Source organism: Crinia signifera, chromosome 1 (assembly GCF_055691185.1).
Source record: "Crinia signifera chromosome 1, ASM5569118v1, whole genome shotgun sequence".
Classification (NCBI taxonomy): Eukaryota; Metazoa; Chordata; class Amphibia; order Anura; family Myobatrachidae; genus Crinia; species Crinia signifera.
This window is the reverse complement of record NC_139217.1, coordinates 257,659,662-257,687,529: the sequence shown is the minus strand read 5'-3', so window position 1 is coordinate 257,687,529 and position 27,868 is coordinate 257,659,662. Positions and strand designations below refer to the sequence as shown.

Below are 27,868 nucleotides of genomic sequence, written 5' to 3'. Positions count from 1 at the left end.
AACAAGCTGAACTGCACCACTGTAAGCCTGACTAAATACCAAATAAATAAACCATAAATGATTTGTGCAGAACGCCCGGCAGAGGAGGAGAAGATACATTCCTACAGATCAGCACCTTTCTACTGTGCAGCAGGAAAAACTGAGGTGAATGGATACAACTCCTACTCTTCTGTTAGATAGTATCACAATGGACATGTTGGCACTGAAAAAAAATGGAGACACAAATGGAGAGCAGTAGTCATCACATGCATTATTCGGCATATTCCTTGTCATTTAAATTCTGCTGACAATGAGGCCTACATCAAGGATCATATAAACAGTATCCTTTGATTGGGAGAAATGGATCTTAAATTATAAACATTATTTTATTGCTATCTGGAGATCAATTCCATGCCATACCTGTGTAAGCATACCTGGGGATTAGGACAAACTGCAGACTTCAGATAAATGTATAATGTCATACTCACTAAATCTAGACCACCACTAACTAGGCATTCTTGTGCAATACATAGATTTGATTTTATAGTGGTAGCAATAGGCAGCCTACTTGAAAGTTATAGAAAACCAAGGAAAGGAATCCTATGTAAAGTAGATGGACTCAGAATGGAATAAATATCACACTCTGAATGATGAAACAGAACATACACCACTCATAAGTAAACTACTGCATAAGTTATAGGAGACTAACGGATGTGAGAAGGATGGCACATTCTACAGGTATAGCTATCAAACCTTGGGACAAAAACACATCCTGTAAACAAAGTGCAGTAACTGCTCACACCAGGAGCAGTATCAATCATACATGTTTAATTTAAAGATTAAAACCATTAAAGCATTTAAAAAATAAAAAAATGATAAAAAAAAAGGAGTTACCGCACCTCTGTATTTTAAAAGAGGAAGCCAAACCTTTTTAAAAAGAAAAAAAAAAAAAAAAAAGGAGAAAATAAAAATATCCATATATAAATAAAAATAAAAAAATCCACACCCACTCTGTCTTCTGGAGCTAGATGTCACACTTTAGGGAAGGGAAAAAAAATAAAATAAAAATAAAGTTGATGAAAGTTTGGTTCCCAGCTGCTCCACTTGGGAAGGAGGAAGAGATCGACACTCATATTCAACCCCCAGGAGCCTTAAAGTGTCATTTTCAGAATCCCGTATGAAGGGATCGCTTCGGCTCTAAATGCAGTGTTGAGAAAGCAGCAGATGAGGGGGCAACACAAGGAGCGGGTGCCCGGCAACTGCTCCCAACCCACCCGGTCTCTGGTACTCAGGAATTATTGGCAGAGTTATTTTCATCAGTGGGGGACGTCGAGGATGAGGAAGATGCAGACGAGGCAGAAAAATTCATGTCCGTTAGTCCTGGGGGATTGGTAGCTGTGTTCTGACCACTAAGACTTTTCCTACACACAGGACATGTATCATGCTGGAAAAAGGAAAAAAATGCATTATATGATGTAAGAATATTTCTGAACTGTATACCCAATTTATAAACATTAACTGTTAAGTGATAAAGAGAGACTTTATCCTTTACAAAGGTCTTGAAACTCCTCAACTTTCAATATCAGCAACAATTTGCTCTAAGGTACTGATTCATTAAGTATCATATAAGATAGTATATGCGATTCTTAGCAATGCAAATGCAGGAGGCGGTGCATACCATTGTAGTTTAAGGTGAACATTCCACTCCTCTACAACTGCAGGCAGAGTCTGTCCTTACTCAGTTTGACTGTCACAGGATGGCTTGCAAAGCCAAAGAAACTGTGCCTGCCATTCCAGTAAAATGTGTGTGAGAGCTCAGTTTCTAGAAATGCCTGCCGGCCATCCCCGCCCCCGGAACTCCAATCAAGCAAAGGCATTGGCTATTCTGTGCAGGACACATTCTGCTCATGCACAGTTCCCAACCATCTGGGAAACTGCGGGTTGACCACAATTAGCTTTATCACTTATGTGCAAGATATTAAATAAAACTCACACAATAAAAGTCAGTGTAACTGTTACGAATACACGAACATTCAAACACCCAAAAATATAAAACAATAAAATTACAACAGTTTATACATGCTGTACCTTGCATATTATATATTCACATATATCTATCTCTATATATCTATCTATATAGACACACAAACACACTCTGATCTCACTCAGTGGCCCCTCACTTTAAAAACTTGGGGTCCTATCACAAATTATGGTTTTGAGTTTACCCTCTCACCCACTACAATACTTCTAGGGGGATCAGAAGAGTGATTGGAGTGAGAGTCAAAGAGTGTATTGGGGAAACAGAGCAGGAAAGAGAGAGGCAAGAAAGAGGGAGGGAAAGTGGTCTGTGAGATGGGGCTTCATGGAAAAAATAGGATTTTAATAGCTACCGGTAAATCCTTTTCTCTGAGTCCATATGGGTTATTGGGGATTTCATCATAACGTATGGGAGAAGAGAGGTATCCGCAGGAGACAAGGACATAGAAGCTCTTTCACTGGGTGTACTGGCTCCTCCCCTCTACTTCCTCCCACATGACCAGTTAACATGAAAACTGTGCCCGAAGGAATGGAAGTATGCGAGAAAAGGATAGAACTATGTGTTAACATATAAATGTAGTAAAGTGGTGACATGCAACCAGCACACCCATAACACAACAATGGCCAAGAACAAGATTGGCAATATAACTGAAGTCAAGAAACAGTATAACTGTAATTCAAGATAACAGTAACAGGATACATTATTCAGGATCAACAAGGCAGCAAGATCTCGCACTGAGGTGGGCCCCTAACATCCCATATGGACTCCGAGAAAAGGATTTACCAGTAGGTACTAAAATCCTATTTTATCTATCATCCATATGGGATATTGGGGATATCATAACGTAAGGGAATTATACCCAAGATTCAAGGACGAACGGGAACGTGCAGAAACTGCTGCAGCACCGCATACCCAAACAGAATGTCCTCTTTGGCAATGGTGTCAAATTTATAAAATTTGACAAATGTATGTTGGCTCGACCATGTAGCTGCCCTACATAGCTGCAGAGCCGAAACACCCCGGGCAATGTTAGGGCTCATTCTACTCACTGCCCTGGTAGAATGAGCCCTAACATTATCAGGGCCAGGCAGGCCAGCCACAGAATAGGCCTGTTTGATAGCAGTACAAAGCCAGTGAGCAATAGATTGCTTTGAGGCCGGATAACCTTTTTTCTGGGCATCGTACAGAACAAAGACAGAATCTTTTTTCCGTAGCCTAGCCGTCCTCTGGTCGTACAACGTGAGAGCCCAAGCCACATCCAACGTAGCAGGGATCTCCGAGTGAGGCCCACCTGCTGGAACCACAATAGGCTGGTTCAAATGAAAGACCGAAACAACCTTTGGAAGAAACCGTGGGTTCGTTCTGAGCCTCTTGCAAGACAGAGCGCCCAGCTCTGACACCCTCCGTGCTGAAGCCAAAGCTAACAGAACAGCTGTCTTCCACGTCAAGAATGTTAACTCCACTGAATTCAGGGGTTCAAACCAAGAAGACTGCACCCACACACCAGACCCAAAATAATAATGAAATTAAACTGAAGAAAAAACCCTGGAGCTTCATAGTGAGCACATTTTCTTTAACTGGTCATGTGGGAGGAAGTAGAGGGGAGGAGCCAGTACACCCAGTGAAAGAGCTTCTATGTGCCTGTCTACCTCTCATCTCCCATCCCTTATGATGAAATCCCCAATATCCCAGATGGATGATAAAGAAAGAGGGAGTGAGAGAAAAAGAGGTATGATAGTTAAGGTGTCAGAAAGGGGGAAGAGCAAAAGAGTGATGAAGTTAGGAGCAGGAGTAAGAATTTCAGGGAGAGAGAGAGGAAAAATATAGGTGCAAGAGTGAGTGTTGGAGAGCATGGGGGAGAGACTGGGATAGAGGTGGTGTCTGGGAAAGAAAGAGAGAGAGTGTAAGAGAAAAAGGGGTTAAAGACGGAATGAGGGTGTCAGGTAGAGAGAGAGGGAGAAACTGTCAGAGGGAGGAAAGAGGTGGGAAGAAGAAAGATAGGAGACTAGGGGCAGGGAGAGTGTTATGGTGAGATCCCCTTGCTATTTGACTTAATAGAGTCGAGTGCTATCCAATCTTTGCTATCTCTGTACTTTTTACATACAGTTCATACAATCAGCATTAGATTTGCACTATATAGTCATTGCTGCAATGTCTATCTGTGTTTCATTTTTGTGCTGTCACGGGAGCACGCATCGGGTGCGCAAGTTAAAACACCTGTGCGATCTGCATACGATTTTGACTATATACTCAAAATCTAATGCCAAATCTCACCGTGTGTACACAACATTAAAGATGAGCCAGGGGGAATGAGAGGGTTGAAAGATGGCAGGGAAGAGAGCAGAGGAGAGGGGGGAGTGGAGACCAAGCAGAGGAAGTGAAAGAGAGGGGAGAAGGGTGAGGTGTGGGGTTAGGGCTTGGGGGAGAATTGAGAAGAAAGGGGGTGAGAGGGCAAGAGCTGAAGTCCTCTCACGTTTCACAACTGGTCAGCAGCATAGAGCATCCCTGGGGACCCCCACTGTCGGCCCCCGGGGACCCAATCATTTTGTAACAGTGAGTTCCCTGGGCTAAAATACACTACACACAAGAAGAGGGAGGGTCAGGGGAAAATCTGAGGAAAAATGACTTAACAGAAAGGCCAGTGGACAAGTGTAGTAGCCTTCCATCAGAGGTTGTAGAGGCTATAGGCCCCCCCCCCCCACCAACTAGGGAGCGGTACCATGTGGTACCTCACATGCGATACCCCGGCAACTCATCCGGTAACTGCCAGAAGGCAGGATAGCATAGGATACATTGTATGCATTTCTTTTTGCGACCCCAGCAAGGGCAATGGACTGCCATTAATATTCATGGCAGTCCGTAGGATTTGCGATGTGAAGTGCATGGGAACGTGACTAACATCGCAATTGCAGGAAATTGACATGCGATGTGTCCCTTTTTAAGCGAACCGTTGCAGCAATGCGTTGAAATCGTATAAAGAGTGGCCATATCGCACTAGTGGATGGTGGCCTTAACCCTTTGAGTGCCAACATCTGTGAGAAATGCACAACATAACTGTGAGATATGCAAAATATCTGCTAAAAAAAATGCCATAGTCGCTCAAATTTGTTGCATAAATTGAAATAAAACAAATGTGAAGAAAAATGTTATATTTCATATATAAAGAAAATACAGGTCATTATGATGAATCAAAATAGTTTCTTGGCAATTTTCACACCAATTTTGACAAATTCACTTGGCACTAAAAGGGTTAAAACAGTAGAGAATTTTAAACATACATGGTATAGACATAAGGATAGTCTTACAAAATACAAAAGAAGGATCAAATAGGCTTTGAGTTAACAATATGGTTAAAAAAGGGGGAAGACTAGATCGGCCAAATGGTTCTTAGCTGCCATCAAATTCTAGGTTTCTATATACACAATGCACTATTTGTTTAGACCATACAATTCAGTTTTTTCCAGTATGAGAGATATAAATAGATATATATCTATATATTACAGATCTGTACTACAGATGGAGCCACTCATCAGAGCAGTTTCTGGTGCAGTACGCGCCACCCCTTGCCATGGAATAAGGCGCTTGTGTAAAGTTCTAAAGAGACTAACCTGCACTGGTGGCAACTAATTGGGTATTTAGGTAGGATAATATTTGTTACGGATGAAAAATATTACCTAGATTCACATTAATAGATTTAAAATACAGCCGTATCAATTACTCCGGTGGAGGTGCTCCCTGGAGAGTAAAAATATCTGTACAAAGCAAAAAAAAAAAATATTTGTACAAAGCAAAAAAAAAAAGTAGAGTACTTTTCTTTTTTTTAAGAGGAAGCTTGTGATGAATAATCTAACATTTAAATTGTAACTTAATTTATTATTTTAAAATAAAGTGGTTAGAACATGGACATACAAAAACACACATCAAAAAGTGTAGAAAATTTCAATGAGACAACATTTTTTGCTTCTCCTTGCTTGTTAAACAGCTCTGCTAGTTGCACCATGCCATGGCGTGACTCTATAGCACAGTGTCTGAGTATGACCGTTTTGTGTTATTGTAAAAAAAAAAAAAAAGGTCCCATGCTCTCCCATTATGTGTAATGTGACTTGTAGCCCACGGAAAACAGATTTATGTGAACGCATCTGTATACACTACTACAATCACACAGAACATTCAATAAGCAATCAGTGCTCAACCAACCAAGCCGAACAGGGGAGTTATGCTGCCCATACACGCTGCTATGAGTGCTGTTCCGATGTGTGCTTTGAGGTGCGCGCTCCCGCGGCACCTCATCGCACAGTACAAAAAGTATGTGCTTGCACATACTTTTTGTACTTCGGTTTCATCACATTGCATGCACAACGCATTCACAGGTTATGCAATGCAATGTGATCCGTGCTAGTACAGCACGGAAAGCACGCCCTCATAGCAGCGTGTATGGGCTGCTTTAGGAACTATGTACAACCTGAGCAGGAGAGTAAGGTATACAGGAAGACAAGGAACCTGTGCTTCTATTAGGCGCTGTACAGTGGCAGGCATTGCAGAAAAAGACTAGGATTGAGGACAGCATGGATAAACAAGCAGTGTGGCAGTGGTCCCCAAACTGGGTGCCTTTGGACACTTGCAAGGGAAAAGTTATTAAAATCTAAATTGGTCAATGTAGTCACAACTAGTTTTAGTGGCTTCCCATTATACAATATGTGGACAAACAGAAGCAAATCCTGTTTCTCATCACATAACTGACCCAAAGTATGACCTCTAAACACAATTTAAAAAGTATAAATATTTCTCAATAAGAAACTATTAACCTAGGGGTGCTGTGGAAAAAAATTCTGGTACCCTAGGGCACCATGATTAAAAAGGTTTGAGGAGCCCTGCCCTATTGCATGAATCCAGCTGTGAAGGGGCCAAAAGAGAAAGCCAAATTGCCCTTTTAAACTTGACCCAAAGCCTACAAGTGCCACTATATAATGCCATGTTGCCAGAAAAAAAATCCTGCTGATCTGGAGACAACTTTGGTCCCCACTGCATGTATCATAGGTGGTCTCCCTCATTGACAGGGATAGCTGTTATAGGTGTGTGGCTCCCTCAGAGAAATGAACAGTGTCACATGGTTCAAAAAGGTGTGCGCTAAGAAGCCCTGCTGCGGTCACTGACCAAGTTGCTGGTGCTTGTTGGTGTGGCAGTAAGTGCATACAATAGGATGTAGACTGCTATCTCGGGAGAGTAACAAAAAAATAAACTGAGAATGCTTAAAAGCAGTCCCTGAAAACCAGTGCTATCTTCTTGCTAGCACCAAACTAAACAGAACATCTAGGCTGAAGCGGGGTATAGGGGAAAGGGATCCTGGGCTGCTGGGAGTTTAGACTTAGCCATTTGGTGCCCATACTCCAGTTTAGCCACCTATACCCAGTGTTGACAGATGTCCCCTACAGATTACCAGAGAAATAATGTCCTTGCTACTAAACATGTAATCCCTGCTCTGAGTGGGTGCTTCAGGTCTGTTATTTTCTTTGAATTGCACACTGGTCTCAGGTGCACAAATGACAGATTTGACTTAGAAATACAGACAGCTGTGGAATATGTGAAATGCTCAGCCCAAAAAAAAAAAAAAAAACAACCACCACTCACTATTGTTTACAACTGTAAACCTGACCAGCAAGAAGGAAATTAGAGAGAGAAAACAAACCTTATGGAACATACACACGGAGCGATTTTGGCCTATTTTTTTTTTTTTAAATGATCTGAAATTAAGCACACATCACTGTGTGTGTAGGGCTATCGCCGAGAGATGTCAGTAATGCATATGGTATAAATCTAGTCATTGCCAATGTTCTCTCTATGGAGAACATGGGCAGTTACAGATCACTTAGCACACATCGCTGGTGCAGCACTGTATGCTGAGCAATCTAGCTGACAAAATCACTGTGTGTGTGTAGGCTCCATTGGGAAGACTACTGTGCCGGCACGCTGAAGTGACTGCCTACCAATCCTGATTTAAACAGCCAGATGACCACACTGAACTAGAAGCTAAAACGGTTATAGGACGAAACACTAAAAGCCCTCTAAGGCCAACTGTACTCAACCAGACACATACATATCATCTATTCTGCTATACATTATATTGCTGCCAAACTCTTACACATAAATTATGCTCTCAGCAGAGGACCTTGCCAGGAGTAGGAAGTGAGCTCCAGATCACTGACACAGAAGCATAAGCTGGGTTAAAACCTATGCAATTATGGAGCCAATCATCTACAGTATATATGTCTAGTGTCCATTTATGTGTTTCCAAAACACTGCCATCTGTTGGCAGCAAGTGAAACTACATCGTTCGCTCTCACACATGCACAGAGGCAGCAGACTAGCTTTCAAAGCACTTGCTTCGAGCGGGCTTACTAGCTCAATAAGTGTGCATGCAGGAGCATTAGCTGAAAACTGCTTCACACATCAGTTGGATCAATAGGTCACATCATATCAGCTGCTTAAAAATGGAGATGCCGGACACCTACCCCTTTGAAGAAAGTACATATTAAGCTAAAAAAAAAAAAAAAGTGTACATGGGCTGCACCATGAACCATGGGGATCAGAGTGTTTACCTGAGCCACAGTGATCTGCAGATTTGTATTTGGCTTAATTCACAAGTTCAGCAATGAGGAGATCTGTGAACAGCTCTGAGCTATTTGCAGCTGAGTTACTTGGGTACCACTGCAAAGGTCTAGGGTTTCCTTCCCTGAAGAGCATCATCAACAGTGCAGGAAAAATGTTCACGGGGGTTCCTGTGTACAGATTTCCACTGGCGAAATACCATGTAAGATGGCACCATCCATCCGCTAGACAAGGAAACCATTATAAAAAAAAAAAAAACACCTTACTGGAAGCCACAGAGCTCCACTCCACTTAAGTCTGTATGAGTGCCTTCCAACCCACCCAGCACTACCCACACTAGGCTATGGTGGGCACCAATGTTCCCTCTAATTTTACGAAGGCTGTGTGCGGACAAAAGATTTTGGCTTTGCAACTTTGGAAGGAAATTTTAATTTTTGTGCGTCACATATATAACTGGAAAATAACGTTCAGCATTTATATTAACTTTACTTCAAAATGATATTAAACAGCTAAACATTCAAAACACAGCACACAATGTAGTTAAGGGTGAAACACACATTAATTGAGTCCACAACTGCAAAAAGGGACCACTGCTGCTTTGTGTGCTCTGTTGTAATATGTAGGTCAGGGCTTGCGGATCTGTTGCACAGGAAGGGAGGTGAGTATTAGGTCAATTGAGGTTGGCCCCCTCTTGTAGGTACGTATTCCTATATTTCTAGGGGTGTGCAACCACGGACAATATTGGAAGACTTTATTGAGAAAGAAAAGATTTGTCATATGGTGGTGCACCATTCATAAGAAAATGAGTCATAAAATATACCTTTTATTGGTTAGGATTTAAAAAGAGCGCGTTATGATTTATATCATATTTTATGACTCATTTTCTTATGAATGGTGCACCACCATATGACAAATCTTTTCTCTCTCAATAAAGTGCTCTGTTGTAATGTCTGTGCGCACGCGCAGCTTAGAGGGAACACTGGTGGCACCCTAACTCATTTTGAAATGGCACTGTCAACACAGCTAAGGATGCTGGGGTTATACACAAGGAAGAAATTCAGAGACTCTTAAGCGTCCTATCTCAAAGATTGCCACATAATCAAAGCCAAATCATCACCAAAGAATCCAGTCTGAATTTCAGCATGCTCCTGAGGACGGTGATACCACATCGAAACGGCCGTCGGGCATCTTCCAGGTGGACCACCATGCGTACCTCTGATGAATATGGCAATGCCTGTACTTGGACTGTGTAATGTATTTATCTGGTGTGTCCACCTGTTACCCCTTTTTATGGAGTTACTCCAATAAAAATCACGCTTTTTTGAGACTTTATTTTGGTTGTGCTGGCCTCTAATTCTACGATCTAAACTACATTTATATGGCTACAGCACTTCCCAAGTTGATACCTGTGAAGCCCGCGAGGGGACGCGGATACCTGTGAAGCCCGCGAGGGGACGCGGATACCTGTGAAGGTATCCGCGTCCCCTCGCCACGCTTCGGGCTCGGTGGCTCGCCACACTTTATAAAATCAACTCCACACCGACGTGGATAGTGGGAGTATGAAAAGGTCATAGGACGCGTACCGCCACCCCTCGCGGGCTCACTGCGCTCGCCACGCTTCCGGTTGGCGTGGATAGTGGAATTAACAAGGTCGACAGCTGTTACGTCGACTAGTGTCATTGTGAACAGGTTTAATAGTGTACCCCTAGACCCTACTAAATTTAGACGCTTTACCGTCTAAATTTAGATGCCCCCATCTTAGCGGTTTGCAGGGAGTCTGGATTTAGACGTCTAAATCTAGACTTCTAAATTGTCGGAGGAGTCTAAATTGCCGGGTTGTCAGCGGTGCGCAGGACTGCCTATTTCACTGTAGAACTACAAGTACCACAGTGACCTGTCAGCGCTGGGTGCACTGCTGCTGCCCATCGCTATGCTGATAACGTAGATTACATAAGGAAAGCAGCCACGCGCTGCGCTGAGAACAGCTAGAGCGGCACGCGCACAGTAAACACAGAGTCTGGCAGACTGCCAAGTTTCACTGTGCGCGCGGTGGCGCCGTGAAACTACACAAGTACCGATGTAAGCTGTCTTCCTGAATCCACACACTTACCTGCTCTAACCACGGTATGATACAGTCATTGTGAAATAAGTGATTGCAAGGAAGCTGTCGCACATTTTCTCCAACTGTATAATCCTCCTTACACACTGGACATTCCAAGCCAGAACCTGGGGACAGATATAGGAACAATAAGCAAACAATACAGCAATATTTCCAACAAACATTTTTTAGTGGTGTAAAACCTGAAAAAAACATTTGCTTTTAGGCGACATGATCTCAATTGCGCATGACATCAATATTTACTGCACAAGCAACAGCTCTTACCACTTAATGGGGCAGATGTATTAAGCCTGGTGAAGAGATAAACTGGAGATAAAGTGGAAGGAGATAACGCACCAGCCAATCAGATCCCAACTGTCATATTTCAAACACAGCTGATTGGCTGGTGCGTTATCTCTTCCATGTTATCTCCAGTTTATCTCTTCTCCAGGCTTAATACATCTGCCCCTATATGCTCTAAAGTAACACAATGTTCTAGAAACGCTGGACTCTAACTCAGGGCACTTCCCAAAATGATAGCTGCCCTAAGGCTGGCTGACAGCCAAAACAGATCATCTGCCAAATGAAATGCTAACGTAGCTTGACAAGACGGGAGTTTAAAAAAAAACACCCATTATGGGTTGTCAGCAACAGATAAGAGCAGCAAGCACAACACGTCCACTTTAGTCAACTAAATCAGAGTAGATTAAATTAGAATTTTATAGGGCATCTTGCCATATGCTGAACAGCGCTTTAATATGGTAGCCGCACATTTCCAGACTCACAGGAACGGCAGCATTAACGAATTTCAGGATTTTCAGGAGGTGTACAAATGATTTCAGAATGGCAGCCATTTCTCAAAACATTGATACATAAAACAACATTTTTGGCAACATTCTATATAGATTTACATATATCTGGGAGGATACTGGACTTAAGCTTTAGTGTGTTTAGCTCTATTTCGTTAACTTGCTCTAGGACTTAAAGAGTCTCCAAAGCAGGGGTCAGGGAACTTTTTTACCTTTTACCCGAACATAGATAGAAGATACGCCAACATTACCCCCTTGATTTCAAAAGAAGGAAATCATAATTATAATACACACTGTATCCCCAGAAATTGAGGATATATCTTGCTAGTATGGTACACATATCTGCAGATATAGGGCTAAGCCCCCAGGCCGTAACTCAAGGCCTCTCTGTCACTGGGGGTCCCTAATACTGGGTAATATGTAGTTATTTTCTCATTCAGTGTGCAATTGGGATACAAACTGTTTTTTTTTCCTAACCAGATTTACCCCTCCCTTTTGGCACCTGAATGACACACCTCTAATTGAGCAGCTTACCAACAAAAGTGTTGTGCAGTTGAGAGGCATAGATGGGTCAGCATTAGGAGGGATTGCTGACACCTGAGTGCCATTGGAGAAGCCAGGGGTATCTCCAGGTTAGCTGGCTCTCAGACGTTATAAGCCATTATCATGTGGCCTTACACTGGGCTATTAAGCCCAGACATAAATGTTATTGCTTATGGGATGGGTTTGGGAATGTGGTGCCCCCTGTGTTGGTAGGGCTGGTCTGCTCCATGTTAGCATACCCTAACACTTTATTAACTCTTATTTTTCCTATCACATTGTATATATTTTGTATTTTAATCCCACCTTCACTTCCCTACATAGCACTTATGTGCTTCTTATTAACCCTTACTAATTTTCATTTGTGTGCTGCCCTGGAGTACTCAGCCTGTGTCGGCATGTTGGGGGCCCACACCCCAGACCCATACCCAGTATTAGGGACCCCCAGTGACAGAGAGGCCTTGACGTACGGCCTGGGGGCTTAGCCCTATATCTGCAGATATATGCAACCAAGATCTCTGTATTATCTGATTAATATGTAGTTATTTTCTCACTCAGTGTGCAATTGGGATACAAACTGTTTTTTTTCCTAACCAGATTTACCCCTCCCTTTTGGCACCTGAATGACACACCTCTGATTGAGCAGCTTACCAACAAAAGTGTTGTGTAGTATGGTACACAGCCTGGCAGAAATTGATTATAATTTGTACCACACACAGCCATACATGGTAATAATCACCATCATAATAATGATAATCATAATAATCATCATCACCATCAATGGCTACCAGGCTGTGTGTGGTATATCCATTGATAATGTGACGCCCAGTCTTTTGTGTCTCAGCATGCTACAGGTGACATTTGTACTCACCTACATGTTCCTCCGTTATCTGGACTGTAGGTAGTGCCTGGATCTTTTCATTATCAGCTGGAGGTGGACCAGTGTTTTCAAATTGGTTTAGTAGCTAATAGGAGAGATAGGAATAGGAATATTGTCTGAAAACCATTAATTGTGGTAACATTTTGTAGCAACTATCTAAAAAGAACCTTAAACATTTAAAATGCACAAAATAATGCAACAAACAAGCAGCACGTACATACCTGTGTGATTATGGTGTCCAGACCATTGGCTCCCCAAGCGTAATCCATTGGACTGGAATGAAGTACTCCCCTGTGTGTGCAGGGATGGTAAATCAGTCACAGAAAGTACCAGGGTCCTTTTTTGGGACATGCTCTGTCCATTATTCTATGCCAAACTATTTCAAATAGCAGCATCTGCCTACAAAATATGTGTGTGTGTGTGTGTGTGTGTGTGTGTGTGTGTGTCATGTGCTTAAAGACCAATGTACAAGGATAATCCAGAAGATAAAGGCCAAAAAAAAAAAAAGAAGAAAGCAAAAACGCAATTGTCTATTTTTTCACATAATCACAAGCTTTAGAACCCCCTTTGTGTATTAAAAAGAAACATAGAAACATAGAATTTGACGGCAGATAAGAACCATTTGGCCCATCTAGTCTGCCCCTTATTTATCCTTCAGGTAATCTCAACCCTTTTTAATCCTTATTTCTTTGTAAGGATATTCATATGCCTATCCCAAGCATGTTTAAATTGTTCTACTGTCTTAGCCTCTACCACCTCTGATGGGAGGCTATTCCACTTATCCACTACCCTTTCTGTGATGTAATTCTTTCTAACATTTCCCCTGAACCTACCTCCCTCCAGTTTCAGTGCATGTCCTCGTGTTCTATTACTGCTTTCCTTTGATGAAAACCCTTGATATATTTGAAGATTTCTATCATGTCCCCCCTTTCCCTTCTCTGCTCCAAACTATACATGTTAATATCTTTTAGTCTTTCCAGGTAAGTTTTGTGATGTAGGCCATGCACCATTTTAGTTACCCTTCTTTGTACACTCTCTAATGTATTTATATCCTTTTGAAAATATGGTCTCCAGAACTGGAAAAAGTATTCCGTACCAATGACCTATAAAGTGGCATTATTACGTCTTTTTTTCTGCTACGGATTCCTCTCCCTATGCAACCAAGCATCTGACTAGCCTTCCTCATTGCTTTGCTACATTGCTTTCCTGCCTTTAAGTCACTCCTAGATCTCTTTCCTCCTCAGTAGTTTCCATTATAGTACCCTTAATACTATATTGAGCCTTTGGATTTTTGAGTCCCAAGTGCATAATGTTGCATTTTTTAGCATTAAACTGTAGTTGCCATGCTCTTGACCAATTATCAAGTTTACCTAGATCATCAGTCATTTGATTTACCCCTCCTGGTGTGTCTACTCTGTTGCATATCTGTCTGTCATCTGCAAAAAGGCATACTTTTCCTTCAATACCAGTTGCAATGTCACTAACAAAGATATTAAAGAGCACTGGTCCGAATACAGATCCCTGGGGTACTCCACTGGTAACATGTCCCTCCATAGAATGCACTCCATTTACTACAACTGTCTGTTTCCTATCCTGCAACCAGGTTCTTATCCATTTAATTGTTTTATAATCCAATCCCACACTTTCAAGTTTATTTAGCAGCCTGCAATGTGGGACAGTGTCAAATGCCTTACTAAAGTCTAGATATGCCACATCTACAGCCCCCCCCCCCCCCTTCATCTAGTATTTTGGTCACGGAGTAAAAAAAAAGTCAATAAGATTTGTTTGGCATGATCTCCCTGCAGTAAAACCATGCTGTTTTGGATCCTGTAAATTGTTTAATTTAAGATATTCCACTATTCTTTATTTTAATAGTGTTTCCATTAATTTCCCTACTACTGATGTAAGGCTCACTGGTCTGTAGTCACTTGCTTCTTCTTTGCTTCCACTTTTGTGCAGTGGAACTACACCTGTATCTAGTGACTTGTTGAATAAATCTGTTTATGGCGCTACCAACACATCTTTTAGTTCTTTTAGTATCCTTGGATGCACTCCGTCTGGCCCCATTGATTTATCCACTTTCAGTCTTGAAAGTTCTGTTAGGACTTTCTCCCTAGTAAATTTACTTCCATCTACTTTATTTTATGACTGTCCTTGCAACTTAACTGTGGCCCCTTCCCTTCTCCTTATATAGTAAATACGAAGCAAAAGTAATTATTTAGATGTTCTGCAATTGCCTGGTCTCCCTTCACCAAATTTTCAGTGTCTGTCTGCAGTCTTATTATTACTCCATTTGATTTTCTCCTTCTATTCAGCTGCCTCCAGTCCACTGAACCAGTGGTTGACTGCAAGCTTCAACTCCTCACTTCTAAAATTCTCCACTTAAGATCTTCGAGCGTAGGGAAAATTGCTTGAAACAAGGTCCGGACTATAGATGGATGAATGAAAACCTCCCACCCAAAGCTGTGACAAGTCATGTGTCCTTAGCCATACATGTATGTTGGTCCATTATAGAACATTTCACACAATTTACCTGCTTTAATTGACAACAGGTCTCACTTGCATATTCAAGAATATATACAAGAATAGAACACTCATGACTTCACAATTATTACCCTGCACAGAAACAAAATAGCTCACACAAATCCAACTCACTCTGTACATATTACATCTGTCCCACCTGCAGTGCAGCATGGTTTTGACCATTTTTAGAATAAATGTGTACTGTGATCAGATCTGAATAAGGGCCTTTATCCTGTAAGGTTCATTTTAACAATCATGCCACTCACACAGAACTTAAAATACAGGTTAGTGAGACCGCTTGAGGGTGAATGACCAGAGCCACAGGAATATACAAAATGTCTCTACTTTCTGAATTAACCTCATATAAAACACTAGAAAATAGATATTTCACATTGTGTTAATGTATTCATATATGAAAATAAACATTATAAAAAAAAAAATCATGTATAAAAGATTTGGGGGGGGGGGGGGGGGGGGATAAAAAAGCACCAGGCCAATTCCTCAAGCGTAGGAAAAAAAAAAAAAGGATAGATCTAGTGTAAAAACAAAGGGGAATATGCAATCCCGGATCACGGCTGTTGATCCCTCCCGACAGCCGTGATCCTGGCCAGTTTGCGGTTTGCCCGACAGCAAATCTACAGGAAGGATTCAATGTCTCGCCTGCCGATCGGAGAAAAGGGATCGTGACAATCCACAGCCATTATCAGCAGAATGAGCCGACAGCTTTTAAAGTCGGGGTAGTTCGGCCGTGATCCCTCTTCAATGCGGTCGGTAAAGACAGCATTGAATAGGGCCCCACTGCTATTTCCCCCGTCAGAAATAGTGACAGAGGATTGCATATCCCCAAAGTATTCAATTTTATATGTTTTTCGTTTGTTTTATTTTTTTTAGCCAATAATTTTTACATTTCACAAACACAGCTGACAACACCCTGCTGCCTAAACAAGGACATTTCACAAAGTGATTTTGATTACTATTCTTACGAAACATAACCTGGCTAGGTCAGTCTCCAAAAGTCCCTAAAGCAACCCATTAATTAGCTTGTAAAACAAAGTTTTGTCCCCCAACCAGCTTTTTTTCTGAGACTTTCTACTAAAAAAGGTAAGCAAAGAACAAGTGCTTACTTAATTTACTATGGGCATGTTACACTACACTGGTGCTTTCTGATGGGTTTTTGAGGACTGGCAATGGGGTCTTAAAAGTCCAAGGCTAATAATCTTTCTTTCAGAGCATCTCCCCACCATAACATGGTCGTTTTCTGAAGGCTAACAATTCCGAATGCTCATAAAGTATCTTTGAGGATGCTGTAGTGTACAATAAACTAATCCAATAATAATAATTTGACTGTCATCCTAGGGAAAACAGTTTCACCATACTGGACAATTTAAACACTGGCCCAGGGTGTAAATGTAGGTAACAAGTATGCAAAAGAATATTTGCTACAATACTCCGAAACAAAGCAAATGATTACAATGCCAATATTTTTTCTGCTAAACTATGGACCAAAACCTGTCATTTGTGTTCTGCTCAAAAGCAGCATCATAGAAATGTGTCACTCAAAAGTAAAGTCATCCTTCTGCTATTAATAAAAAATATATTTACTTTCCCTTGAACACATGTCAAAAAACCAAAGTAATAGTACATTAACAAATTGCATGAACAAGAAAGGTATGAATTGCTTATGAAAATTAACTTTCCATTGTTACAATTTCCCTCACATCACTCTAGCAACACTTTTTTCGGTACTTGTTTCCTAGAACAGCGCTCACTATTTCCATTGTATGGGCTCCTAAAAATCTCATCGTATCGCATCCCCCTGGAATATTGCGGCATGCGATGCAATTTGATTTTTAATTGTACAAACACCCATGCCATGAGATGTGATGGGTTCTTACAATGAGATGTAACCCCCAGTATCCACACCATCCTGAAGCGTGGCAAGCGCAGCGAGGAGCCCCGCGAGGGTCGGCGGTATGCGTCCTCTGACGTGGATAGCGGGGGGATGCCGACGTGGATAGTGGGGGTATGAAAAGGTCGGAGGACACGTACCGCGGCCCCTCGCGGGGCTCCCCACGCTTCGGGATGGCCTGGATACTGGGGGTTACATCTCATGGCATGGGTGCTTGTACAATTAAAAATCGCATCCCATTTGCTGGCATGCGATATTTAATTGTACAAGAATCGCATCACACACCACTAAATAAGGTACACAATGCCATGCGATGGGCGCCGTGCTAGGTAACAAGTACCCTTTTTTCCCTACTCCTTTTCACCAAAACTTTTTCCCCAGCGTCATCACCTCTGAAATAACATTTCTTCCTCCTTACACTCTTAGTTCTCCGATCACACATGCCATACATATATATATGTCCTGTGGCAGTATACACACACATACTATATCTTACTCAGGAGACTAAGTCCCATAGTGACAAAACAGTCCCACAAATGAGATTAATAGTAGCTGTGAGTAGTCACATCCCCACAGAGAAACCTGGTAGAAGACATAATCTACTGCAACACTACTGCAACACTTCTGTACTATTTTCATCTACTTTTTCTGAACTGCAGAGAATGGTTTTCTGACCTTCATGTAGTTAGAAGCTCAATGGTTTGGCGATAATGCGATGCTGGAAAACCTACTACTTATTTAGCAAAGATGGCTAAAATCTGGTTAAACAGAAAAAATACTACAGGTAGAGTCTCCTGTATCTGGAGAGCGCTTATACGAAATATCCCAAAAACCGTGTATTTTTAGAATATTTGGGATTTTTTTTTCCACCCTTCCCCTCTTTACATACTTACCAAGTGAACGATGTCCACGGTGGCCTTCAGGAGCTTCTTCAGCGGTCCCAGGAGTGCATTGCATGGGTGCACCAGTGACATCACCGGCGCACCTGCAAACTCACGCAATGCACCCTTGGGACCGCTGAAGAGCTTGAAGGCCGCCGTGGACATTGGTGACTTGGTAAGTATGAAAATAGGGGCAGGGAAAAAAAAAAAAAGTAAAAATCCCTTATCCAATATGCTTGAGGTTCCGAGCATTTTGAATAAGGGGTACTCTTTACCTAGAACGGCGCCCGCGATTGGCATCGCGGTCATCGGGGGTAAAAAATCGCGGGCATCGCGGCCATCGCATGCACTAAAAAATCGGGTGCGACGCGATGCCCGCGATTTCCCATAGGGATCAATGTTAAAAGTGTGATTGGACGCGATTTTAGTGTTAAATGCCTCAATGCCCGCGATTTGTCCATAGGAAACAATGTTAAATGGGCCACAGAGCCCTAATAGTGCCCTTGAAGTCTGAAATGGCCCCCACAATTGTTAACGCCACCCCACGATCAACGTCAACCCGAAGCGTGGCGAGCCCGCGAGGGGCGGCGGTACGCGTCCTCCGACCTTTTCATACCCCCACTATCCACGTTGGCGTGGAGTTGAGAATAAAATAGTGTGGCGAGCGCAGCGAGCCACCGAGCCCGAAGCGTGGCGAGCGCAGCGAGCCCCGCGAGGGGACGCGGATACCTGTGAAGCCCGCGAAGGGACGCGTTTACCTGTGAAGGTATCCGCGTTCGCTCGCCACGCTTCGGGCTCGGTGGCTCGCTGCGCTCGCCACACTATTCTATTCTCAACTCCACGCCGACGAGGATAGTGGGGGTATGAAAAGGTCGGAGGACGCGTACCGCCGACGCTCGCCACGCTTCGGGTTGACGTTGATCGTGGGGTGGCGTTAACAATTGTGGGGGCCATTTCAGACTTTACTGTGACTATTTGGGCTCTGTGGCCCATTTAACATTGTTTCCTATGGAAAAATCGCGGCCATTGAGGCATTGAACACTAAAATCGCGTCTAATCACACTTTTAACATTGATCCCTATGGGGATCGTTTTTTAGTGCATACGATGGTCGCGATGGGCGCCGTTCTAGGTAAAGAGTACCGAATAAGGGATACTGAACCTGTATTTGCAACTTAAGTACCAAAAAAAGAATCAGCAACTTATCTTCAACCTTTCTTGTTCTGTTTTTAAGTATAGCCAAGATGAGCAACAGCAGCAAGAAATTGGGAAGAGAGGTCAATAAACATGAAGATAAATAAAAGTAGGTTGTAATATAACGCAATTTTTTACTGAAGACTACAAGTTTCTTGCATTTAAAAACAAATAAATCCTGATCTAGTATTATGAAATAGCCAAGCATGAAGTAAAAGATCTTGTACTATATCACTTTGTATAAAAATGTATAGAATTTACACAAATTTACAATTTTCAAAGATTGTAAGGGAAACCTTTATGACCTCTCCGCAGCAATTTAACACAATTATTCTAGGAACTGAAGAGGGGTTATCACATTTCTTAAATGAAAAACAAAAGTTAATTCTGCAAATGGTATGATGTTGTTAATGTAATGAAATATGCATTATGACCCCCACCCACCAACCTGCCATATTACTGTTGCCCCAAAACCGAAAGCAGAACAGAATGGAATGCCAGGAGTCAGAAGAGTGACAGCAGCATCCCGATGTGCAGAATCCCAAGACCAGGAGAGGCGGGGGTTGTAAGTATGCTAACCTTCCCTCCACCACCCTAAACCTCATTTCTTGCAGCCTAACCGTACCCACTTCTTAGTGACAAGCCCTAACCCTCCCGCCAACCATCAACAACCCCCCCACCACCTTTACCAGTGACCCAACACATTCAGAATGCTGAAATACTGGATACCGGCACTGCCATTGTGATTGGTGCTGGAATTCTGGCTGAGACTTCTTGGGGATTGGCTCACACCCTCAGTTAATGGGGTGGCACCTTATTTGTTATATTGGCAGATCATCCTATGTAGCCTGTATGTTATAAAGTGTAATTTGTATTAAACATATATCATTGTCACCATCATTTACAAAACAACAAAGGAGAGGTATAGGGACAGAGAAATATATGGTTATACTTGCCATGGTCCCAGTCCTAAGTTTGGCATTGCAGTAGGTGCAATAATCCCATTGACTAACTGTTGTATGATCCTATTAAAAAAAAAAAAAAAAAAGGGTCATTCAGCACAAAGATTGTGTACTGCTCTACATGTCCGGAACCTGCACAGCTTTATTGAGAACAGACAGTGAAATTATTGGTGTTAATCACTAGAAATATGCAAACAATGCATTTTAGCTTTTTTTCTTTTGCACAAATATACTTTGATTTACATATGTTTAGTTAAAAAAAAAAAATTAAGAAGGAGCAGAACCTTCTCAAAAGAAAGCATATATTTATACACATTGTGAATATCTATGTTTATGGATTTCTTCTGTGTGTGTATATATATATATATATATATATATATATATATATATATATATATATATATATAAATAAGTGTGCGGCCACATATGACAAAGTATGAACACTTATACGGATTCCATAGATTAGTGGCTACTAACCAAGTGAACTAAATTATTTCATGATCAAGCCCTACATGTAAAAGTTGAATTTGTCTTAAAAGCAAGGAGACAGCACTGGTGCCAGGAGAAACCTGACGAAGAGTATCTCTGCGTTTGTTTTGCTAGTGTTTGAGCTTAGTTGTTGCTCAAGATGAATATTCAAGTTACTAAAACATGGTTCACACATGGTTGTTTCTCAGAATGGCTTATTTTTGTTCAATACAATAACGTAAAATTTGTTACGCATGTGAGATTTGTAACATTTTAGGATTGGGTAATAATTATTTTTTCCTCATGTATAAAAACACATTCACAAAAGATGTATGCATTTTTTTCATATGATTATGATGAAAGCATGGAAAATACTTTTAACTGTGAAACTATAATTCTTCAATTCAGATGAGAAACATTTCGGCTTGTATTGCAGCTCTGAAACTCATTGTAATCTAAACAGATTTCCTTACGAAAATGTTAAAAAAAAAAAAAAAAAAAAAAAAAAAAAAATTACTATGACAAGCCCTACCCCATCCCTAACTTTGTTCAGCTCCTCCTCACCCTTCTAATGTAGGAACACCCTCACTTCTTCCAGCAGACCGTCTTGTGCTCAGTCTGGCACGAGGCTGTCTTGCACTGTATCTCTGCCGTGACTGTTGGTCTCTCCTGTTCTCCCCTTCCCGGCTCTCTTCACCAGGTCCACTTGCTCCAAAAATAGGGAACTCCAGACCTTCATTAAAGATTCCAAAAGTAACTTGGCCATAGCCAGGAGACAATGTGAATTGGGTGGGTTCCAGGTTCTTTTGGAATCAAATGATTAGGAGATATGGTGTTAACAAAAGAACAAGTTAACTACAAAACAAATTCAGGAAGAATGTTTGCAAGTTGCCTACCTCAAATGGATGTCTGTTCTGATCTGTTGCAGAAGTACTGCTGCTGTTTTCTGTGTTCCTACAGAAACAAAGCAAACTACTGTACCAATGCCTGTTGCTTTCCTAGGGTTGAGCAGTTTAAAATTACAGAGATATAGTCATCTGTCCAATACCAACCAAGGCAGACAACAATTGTCAGGGGTCCCGGTGACATCACTGAACTATATTGTTCAGTATTTTAGTGCTGGATCCTTTGTCTGGCTTCATATCATATAGTGTGTACCCAGTTTAAGATTGCAGGTCCCGAGATTTCCGGGTAGAGCCATCAGACCGAGATTATGGGCATTCACTTGTAAAAGACTGGGATTTTTGTGTATAATTGCAAGGGGTTTTACCTAGTACTTTCTAGAAGATAATAGCTAGAATCTGATTGGATGGTATGGGCAACACCTCTCACTTTAGTAGATTTACCCCTTAATAGTGGTTTAGCATTATATGAACAGAAAGCCAACAGATACCTTATTTCTGGGAGTGCCTCAATGAACCCAGCTTCACATCTGGGGCATGTATACTCCTGCCAAGAAAAGTATATGGTCAGTTTAGCAAATATTAGTATAATGAGTTACCTGTAATAAGTTTTATTCGAAAACTTGTACTACATAGCAATAGAACATTCAGTTACTGTCAGAATAGGATGAGATGTATAAACAATACCACATGTGTGAGCCAGGATAGAAACAAAGGGAAAAATATGGATGAAATGAGTACAAAGAAATGTAATAAACACTCAACACTGGCTACATGAGATAGCAATCCAGCAAATGATAGGTCCATAACAGTAGTGTTACAGATAGGTTTCTTGCATGCTTAAATTCTTAGGAACAGTATTGTTTGCTTAAAGTTTGTGTTTTACTTGAATTGTCCTAAACCACTGTTTTATGGTGGAGAAGTCAACCAGTTACTAATGACTAATATTGCAGATTTCATATTCAAAATAGTATTTTCTAAAATCCTGTAGTGTCCTTCGCTGTTTTCATTAACACCTTCCCCTCACTGACCATACTGTTAATGGGTCATACTGTATAGTGAGAAACTCAGCTTGGCGCTGCTGCGGAGATGTGATGAGGCCCGGTACATACAGGGGGAAACACAGGCCATGACCCCGAGAGGACCGCCTCACACGGTCTATAGTGCGCCTCCCTAAACACCGGCAGACTTGGCAGGTGCTTAGCGGCGGCCTCACGCTGCAATACAGGGTCCCCCAGCATGCTGACACTATATTTATAACTGCTGAATAGGTCACCACGGAGCCCTCGCCTCCATGCCCCCCGTGCGGCTCTGTCACCGGCCTGGATGCCGGAGTCATAGCTGACAGCCTGGCAGGAACCGTAAACGAGGAATGTCTGGTTCCCCTCACCCAGCGCCTACTGGCTCCTGGTCTCCAACCCCTAGGACCTCCTATTTCCCTGTTCAATGCCTCTCACCGGGAGACGGGGTTTGATCTCGACTGAACAGTTATGACAGAAATACCGCCCGGCCTCTGGCAAAGCCTCCGCCATTTTCCGCTGCCCTGGAGATGACGCACGCCTACGTCAGCACGCCGCGACCGCCGGACGGAGAGAGAGAAGGGACATCGCACGTCTAACTGAAAGCGCGGAAAATAAAGGGTCCTTCGTTCAGTGCAGTCATTAGCAGAAGCACGGGTGAAGCGGAGGCAGGAAGAGGTCAGGCACAGGGTAATCTATCTGTGTTGTCTGCTGTGTTAGAAAGGGGGGAAATGCAATTATACCAACAGAAATGAAACATCAGAGTTTATGAATTCCTTATATGTAAATAGACCGAAATAATTAGAGCTGAATGCACTAATGCAGGATGTTAGTTCAGGGGCGTAACTAGAACTTTGTGGAGGACAAAATAGCAAAGTTTTTTGAAAGCCCCCCCCAACAATTGTCACTAGGGGAGGCAGAGAGTGTGTAATGCCGCTGATACACAATGTGATGCGCACGGTCGCACCATGCGTTTTGAACTAGATCGCATCGAGTTTAAAAAACTAAAGCACTGTGCATTTTTAACTAGATGCGATGCAATCTAGTTCAGGGTTGTCTACTTTTAAAGTCTCCTGTCAGCAGCACTTTAGGGGGCAGGGGCCTGATGTAGATATTATCAAGCCCCTCCCCTAGTACAACAAATCCCACAATTCACAGGTCTTTGATGAGGGGGCAGGGCTAAATGGTGTGATTTGCATATTAAGCCCCTCCCCTGAAAAGTCGCATTTCAGGAGGGTTACACACCTTTCCAGGGGAACCTAATTTTCAGAAGCCTCCTGGCCATTCCAGGAGGGTAGGAAACCCTGATTTAGTTCAAAAAGTATGGGCAGCATGGAGTGAGAGAGGGTGTGAGCAAGAGACAGGGAGTAAAAAAGGGTGTGATAGTTGACAGGAAGTGAGAGATAGTGCAAAGCAGAGACAGGGAGTGAGAGGGAGTGTGAGGAAGAGAGGGTGCGTGGAAGAGATGGAGTAAAAAAGGGTGTGAGGAAGAGACAAAGTAAAAAAGGGTGTGATGGATTGGCAGGAAGTAAGAGGTGGTGCAAAGGAGAGAGAGGGAGTAAAAACGGGTGTGATGGATTGGCAGGGAGTGAGAGAGGGTGTGAGGAAGAGACAGGGAGTGAAAGAGAGAGTGTGAGGAAGAGACAGGGAGTGAAAGAGAGAGTGTGAGGAAGAGACAGAAAGTGAGATAGGGTGTGAGGAAGAGACAGGAAGCCAGAGAGGGTGGAGACAATGGGAGTAAGAGACAGGGAGTGAAAGAGGGTGCAAGGGAGAGACAGAGTGTGAAGGAGAGGCAGGAAGTGTGAGTGAGAGAGGGTGTGGTGAAGAGACTGAGGGGCAGATTTATTAAGCTCGGTGAAGTGATAAAGTGTCTGTTTTTTATCACCGGCTAATCAGTTCCCACCTGTCATTTTTCAAACCAAGCCTGTAACTTCACAGGTAGGAGCTGATTGGCCGGTGATAAAGTACCAGCGACATTATCACTTAACCGAGCTTAATAAATCTGCCCCTGAGTGAGAGGGCATGGAGATAAAAGAGACAGGGCAAGAGAAAAGAGACGGGAGAAGAAAAAGATAAAAGGGGGATGTGACATGGGGTGGAGAGAAAAGAGGAGAGTGGTGAGAGGGAGGGGAGGCTATTCACAGGAGAGGAATCACTTTTACCCCTTTCAGACAGAAAAAAAATGTGAATCACCGTGGTCCAGGAGGGTAAACCCGTTTTTTTTTTTTTTTCCATCTGAAAGGGTCAACCCGGGTCTAAAATAGCTTGCCTGGAATTTACCCGTTGTTTTCCCAGGTTTGAATTCCAAAAACCCGGGTCTCAAAGGGTGTGACATGGGTTTTTGGGATTATTATACATTGTTAGGCACTGATTGGCTCTCCTGGTAGGGTGCTGGCTGATTGGTTGTGAGTATGGGCTTCTCTGATTGGCTGGGAGGGTATGGCACTGGGGCTGGCCTTAGGTCATTAGGGAGCTGCAGAAAGGACAGCATAGCCCACTGGAAGGAGCAAAAGGTGAGAGCTGCTGGCAGTGAGAGGGGAGGAGAAGATCTGCAAACAGATGACTTAGACAAAGATGCCACAGTGTACGCAAACATTGCAAATATACTGACAGCCATGTGAGGTGACATACCTAGCATGATATAAAAACAATAAAACTTGTTTACAACATATCCTTGTGTCATGCCATGGTTAATGCAATGCAGTGAGCAGTCACCACCCACTTTTCATGACCTCATCTCTGTGTGCCTTTAAAACTGTAATTTTCTTATGACACACAGTATATTGCAAAAATCAGGCTTCTGTGTAAAAGGGGTCGACACGGGAAATACTGGGGTTTTTAGTGCTGTGTGAAAGTAGGTCAGAGCTTTTAGCTGTCTTATCCGGGTTTTTGTATCCGGGACATACCTGGGTTTTTGGGATTTTTCTGTCTGAAAGGGGTATTATTCTCTCATAATCCCCCTCCTCCACCCCCCAGTACAAGCGGCCTGTGTACATCTGGCAGTGGCCCTTATTCAGATCTGATCGCAGTACAAATTTGTTCTCAAAATGGGCAGAACTATGTGCACTGCAGGTGGGGCAGATGTAACATGTGCAGAGAGAGTTACATTTGGGTGGGGTGTTTTGAAACTGAAATCTAAATTGCAGTGTAAAAATAATGCAGCCAGTATTTACCCTGCACAGAAACAAAATAACTCACACAAATCTAACTCTCTCTGCACATGTTAAATCTGCCGCACCTGGAGGGCACATGGTTTTGCCCATTTTGAGAACGAATTTGTACTGCGATCAGATCTGAATAAGGGCCAGTGTCACCAGCAGTCACTGCCGGGTCTTCTATTCATTGGCAGAGGTGGGGCTCCAGGGCAGCGGCATCCTGTGCAGCGGGAGGCTCCAGGACATCCGTGTTCTCCTGGGTAAAGGCACCACCATGTTCTCCAGACAGCGACGGATCTTCAATCATGCTCGAGGTCACCAGTGTGTGGCGCAGGAATTTGTGTGTCTCGCACCGCACCTGGTCTCTTACTCCCACAAGATACCAGGGACACAAGACACCAGCGGTGCCACTACCCGCGGCTTCCGCGTTACTTTTTAAAGAACAAACTACTAACAGAAAAACAAAATCCAGAGGGTGCAGGGGATAACCTGCAGGTCCTTGGGCCCCCCAACCCCATAGCAGTTGCATCCCCTGCACCCTCTGTAGTTATGCCACTGATTATGTTATTGATTAAAGTGATGTTAAAGTGTAAGGGAGTAAATTATTTTACGCAATGTATTATCATCATTTTGGTGTTGGGCAGTTTTCCTGCAAAGCCCATTGAAAATGGAATAAAATAATTATATTATGGAAAAGCTCTGGTTTTAATCGTCAAGTTTATTTACCTTTACTAAATTATTGTTGTCTACAAATAAGTTACCATTGCATTTCTTTAGGACGTTCACCAAAGACTTTTTATTTTGTTGTAGACCTTCATCGATCAGTCCTTTAAGGTATGTTCTCCCCAAACAATAAAAGGAGCCAATATGCATGTTAACGATAACATCATGTAGATCATCTGTCATGCTGCATGTACAGATTAGGGAGGACATCATTAACAAGGATGGCCCCCGACATCGCTCATCACCACTGGCATCAGCAAGCGTGTATGCCGCCACTGATATTATTGGGCACACACATCATTAATGTTTTCAAGGTCTCCTCATAGAATCACAAGTGAAGTATTTCGCTCCACCTGTGGATCTTTTAAAATGTGTTAGTCAGTAATGAGTGCACCTGTGATGAGCTAGAAAATGTGAACTGTTGGTAGCTCTCGAGGGCTGGAGTTGGCTACCACTGATGTAGTGTGTATCAAGAATAACTCCTTGTTAGGCTGCCAGAGCGGAATATTTATTATCTCATACCGGCATATTCAGAACAGGTGTTGGTCATGTCGTCAACATGAGTTTTTCACATATGATTTTGGTGCGACTGTGGACACCTCAGCACATACTCCCCTGCTTGTCATGCTTCGAGTCGTTTCCAGTTGTAGTCCACATGAATGGTAAAGTATGAAAATCCCAGAAATTGTGAAAAAATCATATCATTCTCATGTTGACCTTTTGATTGTGACAATCTTTTGTCTATGTTGACCTTGTACATGTCAATCATTAAGTTTCTCCCTATTAACTGTCAACCTATCATCCGAATACCTTGAGAACCACCCCTCTGGGAAATGTGCACTGCCAGGTAAAAGTTTAAGAACACTTCCATTTATTAATGCCTATGTAACATGCTGTTCACAGTTCTCTCCTTGTAATGCTTGATATTAATGTTTACAGATGTTTCTTATCTGAACAAAGCCCAATAAAATACTTTTGAAAAAAAAAAAGAACACTTCCATCTTTCCATTTTTTTTAATTAAATTGATGCTTTTTAATGTCTCAATGTATTCTGTAATGAAAGCAAAGAAGAAATAAACAATTAGAGATAACAAAAAAAGCATAGAATCATATTGTTGAAGAAAATAGAAAAAAATGTTTATTCCTCAAATTGTCTTCCTTTTACAGCTCTAAGCCCACAATA

The 27,868-nt window shown here is 42.3% G+C and overlaps 1 protein-coding gene across 2 annotated transcripts; it reads right to left on the bottom strand.

Moving 5' to 3' along the window:
• Positions 1 to 763: 763 nt before the first annotated feature.
• Positions 764 to 23,391, bottom strand: RNF126 (ring finger protein 126). Of its 2 annotated transcripts, none has more exons than XM_083181020.1 (9): positions 23,246 to 23,390; positions 22,280 to 22,335; positions 21,783 to 21,840; positions 21,451 to 21,689; positions 20,413 to 20,481; positions 13,172 to 13,241; positions 12,942 to 13,035; positions 10,734 to 10,849; positions 764 to 1,423 (listed from the first exon to the last, which is right to left on the bottom strand). In XM_083181020.1, the coding sequence occupies exons 1-9, from the start codon at positions 23,318 to 23,320 to the stop codon at positions 1,268 to 1,270; spliced, it is 933 nt and encodes a 310-aa protein (XP_083037146.1). In that variant the 5' UTR covers positions 23,321 to 23,390; the 3' UTR covers positions 764 to 1,267. The 2 variants fall into 2 exon arrangements, with proteins under 2 accessions (XP_083037146.1, XP_083037155.1); XM_083181029.1 differs by having other exon boundaries at positions 1,287 to 1,423; positions 12,946 to 13,035; positions 23,246 to 23,391.
• Positions 23,392 to 27,868: the final 4,477 nt, after the last annotated feature.